The sequence below is a fragment of the Electrophorus electricus genome, chromosome 15 (assembly GCF_013358815.1).
Source record: "Electrophorus electricus isolate fEleEle1 chromosome 15, fEleEle1.pri, whole genome shotgun sequence".
Lineage (NCBI taxonomy): Eukaryota > Metazoa > Chordata > Actinopteri > Gymnotiformes > Gymnotidae > Electrophorus > Electrophorus electricus.
The window spans coordinates 15,514,949-15,523,228 of NC_049549.1; the positions used below are offsets into that span (position 1 = coordinate 15,514,949).

At 40.3% G+C, this 8,280-nt stretch overlaps 2 protein-coding genes across 2 annotated transcripts; both read right to left on the reverse strand.

Annotated features, from left to right (window-relative positions):
- Positions 1-1,096: 1,096 nt before the first annotated feature.
- Positions 1,097-6,637, reverse strand: tbcela (tubulin folding cofactor E-like a). The gene is made up of 9 exons (XM_026997782.2): positions 6,571-6,637; positions 5,358-5,422; positions 4,766-4,933; positions 4,444-4,583; positions 4,148-4,329; positions 2,830-3,086; positions 2,454-2,580; positions 2,232-2,348; positions 1,097-1,986 (listed from the first exon to the last, which is right to left on the reverse strand). The coding sequence occupies exons 3-9, from the start codon at positions 4,902-4,904 to the stop codon at positions 1,662-1,664; spliced, it is 1,287 nt and encodes a 428-aa protein (XP_026853583.2). The 5' UTR covers positions 4,905-4,933; positions 5,358-5,422; positions 6,571-6,637; the 3' UTR covers positions 1,097-1,661.
- Positions 6,638-7,317: 680 nt separating this feature from the next.
- LOC113569772 (ovostatin-like) lies at positions 7,318-8,280 on the reverse strand. Its single transcript, XM_035533962.1, has 3 exons — positions 8,254-8,280; positions 7,617-7,790; positions 7,318-7,500 (listed from the first exon to the last, which is right to left on the reverse strand). The coding sequence occupies exons 1-3, from the start codon at positions 8,278-8,280 to the stop codon at positions 7,318-7,320; spliced, it is 384 nt and encodes a 127-aa protein (XP_035389855.1).

Genomic DNA, 8,280 nt, shown 5'->3' on the forward strand with positions numbered 1-8,280 from the left:
CTACTGATTATTTTGCACTCAAAGTGAGCACTGTGTCCATTTCTAATCAGCGCTTCACCTAAAACTGATCACAGCATCTTCCCAATCTTTCTCTTTCAATAAATAATGAAGAATTATTAGTGGAACATGTTCTAGGATCAGGTTAACATCAACATGATAATACTCTGGAAAAAAAAAGGGGAGAAAAAATTATATGAAATAGACTAAATGACTTTGCACCAGTGGCTGTATAAAGAAAACAAGATTTACAAAAAAAAAAGGTTAAAAAAACCCCAAAACACCAATAGGATACAATAAAAAAAGAGAACTGAGGAATCCACATGAAATGGCACTAAGCATTAGTGTTTGACAAATCTGAGGACTGATTAATTAGTCATGTGGATGGACCTTCAGGTCATGCTGTCATATATGTCCTAAACATGGCATTTTACTTAGTACAAATAGCTGCTCAGAAACATTACTAAAAAACAAAATATATCTTTACAGCTTTAAACATATGGCCAAAGAACAAATTAGTAGTGTCCAACTAGTCCTCAATCAATAAGGAAAGGAAGAAAAGTAAGGAAAATTAGCTATCAATTGACTGGGCTTGTTAATAAACAAAGAAGAGGATGCATAAGAATACATGTGAGGCAGAATCCAAACTCCACTGTATGTTTCACTGCACACTGGGAAGTTTGATTTGCTTATTATTATTTCAACTAATTCTTCATTTACTACATACAGTGTAGTATGTGCCAATCTTACACCTTACACCTTCAGATTCACTGATAATAAAAACTATAAGATGTATTAATATTAAACATGTTTTGGCCAATATTTACTTTAAGCATAAATGTGAATGGGAACAGACTGAATTTGATTAAACAAGCACCTCTCACATAGCAGCATGGTCCTCTCCAAAGCACGATCACATCTGCTCTAAATATAATATTACCAGAATCAAATCATAAGTGATATTGATGGTTTAAGCAACTGTTGTTCCAATTCTCTTATGATCATACTTATTGCCAACCCTAACAACTAGGGTAAACTAATTAGCCTTTTCTTCATGCAACATCTGAACATTAATAAATAAACAAAAGGACACATTCAGTTCCACCATGTCCAACATTGTTCAGCATTGTTTTAAAAAACAAACACACAAACAAACGTAAGCATGTAAGGCCAGCATTGCCCCTCCATAAGATGTCAGATGAGGCCTGAGAGTCTTTTGCAAGGAAGGCTGACATTCACCGACGTACACCATTAGCAAATTCAGCACTCACCTGTTCCGACGTGAACGGAACATGTTTTCCATACCTGCACTTTTTGGACTGCCATAGCTCTTGTGCTTTCATCTTGAAGAGGCAGGCATTATTGACAGTTAGTGGCAAACCTCATTCAAGGGAATAGTCAACAAAAACAAGAAAAGCCATTTATATACACTACGGAAACAAGTGCAGGGTCACGCACATTGAGGTGTGTGTGTATGTGGGTTGATCATGTAGTAATGTGTCCAGTGACAGGCCCTTTAAAACATAAGTAGTCTCTTCAGAATCCAAGCCAGTCTGACAAGCTTAGATGCCCCCACCCTTTTCATATTTTGCACACACTGTGAAGCCTATGTAGTGCCATTTCAGAGAGGGTTCTTTTACTCCAGTCCTGGCACCCGTGGTTAGTCATTTGGTCTTGGGCACCACTAGGATTCCGTCACCATCTCGGATGCTGTACGAATGGAGGGCGCGCGTGTTATACTTCATCTCCTCGGGCCCGAAGGCTGAGCACATGTCCTTGTCAATGTAATAGAGGCGCATGTTGCTCGCAGAGAGCCGCACCACTGCCTTCAGCTGCTTCTTCAGCTCCGCCACCGTCTGGTCGAGGCGGATGCTCACCTGCTCCACGCGCTCCTCGCAGTGCACCTCCACCCTGGCATAACAGCGCGGACGTAGATCGATCTCAGCCAGTGGTGCCAGCTTCCCATATTTGGTCACCAGACAGTGGTATCTTTCATAAACGGAAAAAAAGAGACTTCATAAGTGTCTATTCTTGCCGACTTGAAAAACGTGTGAAGTGCTAAACTAGAACAAGCTACGCAAATGCCCCAAAGTGCACTCCTCTAACAATATCTGAAAGCATTGCAACATTTTTTAAAAACACCCTTACAAAGCAAAGCATGACAAAAGTTCATGTTTCCTTTGTGATAAAACTGTCCCTGTTGGTTATGGGCCTCCTGTTTGTCCTGAAGGTACCTGTGGGGCAGCTCTTCTTCAGAGTGGTCCAGATGGTAGCGGATGAAGAACCTCTCGGCGTCCTCGCGCTCTCCTTCCGTCACCACGCTCCCGTTCAGGCAGGTCACCGACGGCAATCTGGGGGGGCAGCAGGAGACAGCTGGGGCTGGTTTTTTTTTTTTGGATGTCCTTGAGGAAAACGTGAGCTTCTGTGAGCTGGGAGGGGGACAGGGAGACACTCACTGTGCGATGAGGAGGCTGCGCCGCTCCGTGTTGGTATAGGTCTGCAGCAGAGGGATTCCCTGCAGCCGCACCTCCTCCATCTTGGGGAGGAAGGTTAATCTCTCAATGTCCTCCCAGCGATTAAGGCCTACACACATACGTACACAGGAAAAAATAACGCAGGCCGATTCATTTTTGGTTGTAGGTTAAACTGACTAGACAAAGTTAAGATATTTAACAATACCACTTTCTTAAAAATTAATTTAAATAAAATAATTATACAGATTCTCTACTGCAGATTTGCAGAGCCAATGTCTTACTCCTGCACAGCTGTAAATGACAGTGGGTCCCCAGGACCGAAGCCAAGAACCCAGAAATAAAAAAGCGGCACTCTTGCCTGAGTTGTGTAGATTGATGCTGCGCAAGTTGGGAAAGAGGCGGCAGAGGGTGTCTCCGGAGTCCAGGATGGAGCCCAGGTTGTTGTTAGCCATGACAAGGGTGTCTAGAGAGGGGAACATAGAGCCAAACTTGCGCACCTCGTTCCAGTCATGGAGATTGTTGTCTGTGATGTGCAGTAGCCGCAGCGAAGGGCAAGGTGTGGCAGAGGCCATCACAGTGTTGTACTCATTAAGGCACAGGAACAGCTCCTCCAGTCTGAAGTAATATGAATGTGCATAAATATGCATAAATATGGTGAGCCGAGCTACATGTGAACCACTGGTATAAAACAAAAAAGACTCAGGTGAGAATTTTTTGCACCAATTTTCATTGCAGAGTTTCAAGATCAATAGCTACTGAGTCAGTAAGCAGGATTTAAGTGATAGTAATAACTATAAGATTACATAAATAAGGTTAAATAATAATTAAATATGCCCATATCTCTTGAATATATCTGTGTGAAAGATAATTACCTTTAGACTCTATGAGAACCCTCAAGACTCTACTTAATTCAGCTCTTCTATAGCGCTGAGTCAAAATATTGAAATTAAAATGTTTTTTGAATGGGAGAATTAATCAAAGCAGAAGGTATACATGTCTAATAAAATTATTCTTTGTTCCCTAAGGCCAAACTACAGCACTAATTCATTCAAATGATAATATTGCTGATTGTCCTGTCTGTGGAAATAATATATCATGCACTTCATATTCCTTGCTAGAATGCAGACTGCAGCTAAACCAGATAAGGTATTATCCTGTAGAACTAGTGGGCCATCACAAAAAAAGCCATATATTTTCACAAACTATCAAGATCTATTTATAATTAACACACAGAGCTCTTCAGCTGTCTAAGTGTTATTTTCATTCATATTTCTGTGCAACAAATTGATGAACACCTTCCTAAAAGCAATATGAAACACAAAATGTACCTGCGAGGTACACCCTACCAACAATACAGCAAGGTATAACAGATTATACTGTGATCACTATAATCTAATATTTGTTTGACCAAACAGACCAATTATTTTAAAGCTATAACACTGTTCTCAGAATGTAGTGTTCCAAGAGTTTAGGATACATAAAGTAAATTTTACTTGATTTCAGCTCAGTTCTCATCTAAATTTACAATAATCAGTATGACATCACAGGTCTTGAGGGCATGTCAAGGCCAGCTATACTTAAGTGCAGTGTTCACTTTCCCCTCAATCTCCATATCAGATGATACAGTTTGTGGTCACCGAAATCCTGCCATATCAGAAACGCCATGGTGATCTTACTCAGGCATCTCGCGCGTGAAGGTGTGCACAATGTCCCAGGACACCTGAGTGTTGTTGAGGACGAAACGGCGCACTCTGGAGAAAGCCTCAGCCCACTCCGGCTCTAATGATGCCTCGCTCAGCGGGTTGGAGCTCAGGTTCAGGAAGTCGAGGTTTGGAATGTTCCTAACGATCTTGCTGATCTGGAAAGAGTTGGAGGGCAGAGTGTTCATATGTGGTGTGTGAAATCGTTATTGTGAAAGAGAAAAAGAATGGTATAATCATGACTTGTAATGTTAGAACGAGAGGACACTCACTTCGTGCCAGTCCTGGAGTTTGTTATGAGACAAGTCCAGCTCGACCACATGAGCACAGAAAGCAGCAATCTCTCCTTCATCTCCTGCTTGACTGATTCCACAGGCATTCAAAACTAGCACACTAGGCAGGTTGAGTCGGTCTGGGAGGTAAACAAACAAACAACATGAATAATAATGTGAATCCTAATTCACTTGGTTTAGGATACTAATAAAACTACAAAGCAACACAATAATGGTGAGGCTTTTTTTTCTTTTCTTCTTTTTCAGTTCTCTGACTACACAGTTTTTATTAGACTATTTCTTGTTCAGATATGAACCTTACCTTTCATTGGAGATCCCTGGGGGCCAGATGGTACAACCACCCCCAAGCCTGGGCCTCGGCGACACGGGAAGTTCTCTGGACTGTACTTCTCACTGATCACCTGCATGAATGTGCGGCCTTCTCCCTCAGGTGCCTCCATGGCCCTGTCCCACGCACCCAGTCCAGCTGCTGCTCCCCAGAAGCAGGAGGACCAAAAGAGCAGCTGTTAATCAGAACTGAAGTCTGAGACAGTACAGCGGTGCTCAAGTGCTGTGTTTTTCTCAGCTGTTCTCTCAACAGTGGCACCAGTAGGTCATTTTGTAAAGAGTGTATTTTACCTGAAGCTAAACCAAAAAGCTCAGGGCAAATGGTCTGCTTAAACGTTCCTAAAGTAAAATGACTGAGATATTATGAAGCACTTAGACCTAACTGCAATGCTTAGTTTCAACAGTAATCTATCATACCAGGAATCAGACATATATGAAAGAATTCTACCTGCTGTTTATGACCACAGAACTTCCTCTACCCTGAAATTCAGTGTGGACCTATGTGGCAGTTAGCGCAAAAGAACCTGAAAACAGATCAAAGAATTTAAAAGGAGGCTCTAGCTCACCTTGACGTTATTGGACACTTGCAGAGTCGTGAAAGTCTTGTGAAGAGCCACTCAGCCTGCCTTTCCTTATAGAGGTCACAGAGGAGGAACAACAGAGATAAACACCATATAAGGGGGAGGCCAAGTCAGTGCAAACAACCAGGAGTTTTCAAGGTGGGCTTCATAACCATCCTGTATTTACTCCCCTGAAAAGTTCTGTTCTGCAAAACACCCCAGGTGCAATAGTAACTTCTTGTAGACCTTTGTTTGTGAGAAAACAAAGGCTGGTATCCTCAACAAAATGTTGTCATGGAAATGCATGCATTTGCATTCACACTGAAAGAGGAAGGTTGGGAATGGAGGAAGAGCGTTTCTTGGTCAGTTTGCAACTTTCTTATTGTTGATTTTTTAAAATTTGTCTCCAAAGAAACATTTAAATGTTAAGCCTGTCATCATTGTCAAATTACATTACAAAGAAGGTGATAAAAGAAAAAGAAAAAAACACCCCTGAAATCAAATTTTTTAAGAAATCAAATATTTTGAAATATTCCGGGTGCATTCATTTCGCAAATACCGTGCACTGTAGCGAAGACTAGCCAACATACATTTTCGTCCTCTGCTTAAACTAAGAGTCATTACCACATTAAGGTTACTAAGCTATACAGCTCCAAGGGTCACTGCAATGGCATTTCGAAATTTCAAACCTGACGAGGATTCCCAGCGCCAGCATTGCAATTAACAAGTCATATATATATATATATATATATATATATATATAAAATCGCGAAATGTTAAAGATAACATTTGATTAAACTCTAATTAATGTTGTTTCCATGGAAAAAAAAACACCCGCAAAGCAAGCTAGCAAAGCTAGTAAAGCGATAACGACTGAGACGAGAGCTAAATAAAATAACTTGGTATAGTATACTAGCAAGCTATGACAAAAGGCCAATGAAACTGACTATCATTGCATGGACCGTCTTGACAACCAGAGCATGTGCATCTGAATAATCAAGCTATCTGTGGATACCCATCTTACCAAGGAAAACGATGTGCCTGAATTATGCTTTTGAATCAGAGCACGTAGCTAGCTAGCTACCCTAGCTAACTGAGCTTTTTACACTGAATGTCATGCACATCAGAAAGGCTGGGTCATTGGTTTAACGTCACCGAATAATAAACACTCATGTCAAGTGATTCAAAGGGCTACAAAACATTGTAAAAGAACATTCACTTTTAGCGTTGTCCCGTTCCCCTTCCGTCTTGTTATTGTTGTCTTAGCTGTCACATCGACCGACTTGTGTAGGAAGTGACGTATTTCATAAGACGCACACTGCGATTGTATTTTTTTCCCCCGCCAGTAAATTTGCGTTCAACAGTAGCAGCAAAGGAAAGACGAAACACATTAGACGAACTTCGGAGTATATATGAAGTTTTTTTTATTATGTTTAGAAGGTATGTAAATGATGATGTTTTCACAGAATGGTAAAAAAACAAACAAACAAACAAAAAAACAACTTAAATCTGTACTTTTACCTTTAGGTATAGAGTCATAGAGGGAAATTCACGGAGGCTATTACAGCACCAATTAACAGTAGAGTGAAAGTAATTCTAGAAATAGTAAAACACGCTCCTTCAGTAAAAATTATACACATATAATTAAAGAATATAAAGTAAATACGACCGTATATACACAAGTCCTTTATTATTTGATTTGAAATTTAACATAAGCATTTCCTGTCCTCCAACAGTCAGTTTGTAGGAATGAGTGCAGTCTCTGGGCCTGACTGCTAAATTTGCTCGCATTATTGGCAGATTCTAATTTTCTTAAACAGCCTTCTATTTCAAAAGGGAAAAAACGCAAATATATCTTAACATGGATCAACCAGATGATATGTGGTCTGTGCCAAGTCTATGAAGCTGAATCTGTAAAATAGCAATGTAAAGTATATATACAGATACACAAGAAGAAGATTTTATTTCAAATGTATATCTGCCAGGAACATCTTGCAATGGTCTCTCCTAGTACAGTATCTTGTTGGTCTTGTTTCACAAACTGGTGACTGTCTCCACCTGCTGACTGCACAGATACTTTGCTGGAGCCATCTGAGCGGAACACTTTGGTAGAGTACAGAGCCAGAGCCTGGAGGGCCACCACTGTGTCCTGATCCAAACACAAAAACAACCATTTATACATTTTCAACACAGTATTGATTTGTGCTCTGTGTATTCAGGCCCGGTAAATACATAAAGAGTTAGAAGGAAAGCTATACTTTATACCTGGGTGGAGGAGAAGCCTCCATAGGGATTCTGCTGTCTCACCAGCCAGCTGACGATCCTGTTGGCGTAGCCCAAGTCAGCAGCAGAGAGCTGATCTGTAGTGAGAACAGCGAGCAGCACGTAGGAGCTGATCTCCACTGCTAAGGAGTCCGAGTCACCTGATGCTGACTGAAACTAGTGAAGGAGTCATCTAACTAATACAACTATACAAGGACATCCAAAACATTTTAAAATTCCAGTGCTATTTAAAATGATTGTCTTATCATAAGATATTTTTGTGATTATTTTAGGTTTAGTTAAAATTAATCACAAAGAGACTGGGTCTAAGTAAACTTTCTGTAGGCAGTCACTATCAACACTTAGAACATAGACCAATACATCCACATCGACACTCTTTATACTAATACATCAGGCAATCTAAATATGTAGTAAGTTAGCAAGCAATATCATAAATTCGTTCCGTTATTGAATATGAGTATTAGTCCACTGCATTCTAACATATTCTTAAAAATGTTTGTGTTTATTTTAAATAACCTTCTCATAATCACAATAAACCTAAATCAGTCTTGTTTAATTTCAAGCCACCACAATGTTAAACATGCAAGACACTGCCTAGCACGTGGTCCCATCCCATTACCAGGTCCAACTGTACTAAGTGTGTCAT

What these genes read in the sequence shown, in the direction of transcription:
- tbcela (XM_026997782.2), bottom strand. Translation starts at nt 4,904, where the DNA reads ATGGAGGCACCTGAGGGAGAAGGCCGCACATTCATGCAGGTGATCAGT. An exon ending in CCAGGGATCTCCAATGAAAG is followed by an intron (nt 4,584 to 4,765) that starts GTAAGGTTCATA and finishes TTTACCTCCCAG; the next exon opens with ACCGACTCAACCTGCCTAGT. An exon ending in GAAGAAGAGCTGCCCCACAG is followed by an intron (nt 1,987 to 2,231) that starts GTACCTTCAGGA and finishes CGTTTATGAAAG; the next exon opens with ATACCACTGTCTGGTGACCA.
- LOC113569772 (XM_035533962.1), bottom strand. Translation starts at nt 8,280, where the DNA reads ATGACACACTTAGTACAGTTGGACCTG. An exon ending in ACTTAGTACAGTTGGACCTG is followed by an intron (nt 7,791 to 8,253) that starts GTAATGGGATGG and finishes CTCCTTCACTAG; the next exon opens with TTTCAGTCAGCATCAGGTGA. An exon ending in GAGGCTTCTCCTCCACCCAG is followed by an intron (nt 7,501 to 7,616) that starts GTATAAAGTATA and finishes TGTTTGGATCAG; the next exon opens with GACACAGTGGTGGCCCTCCA.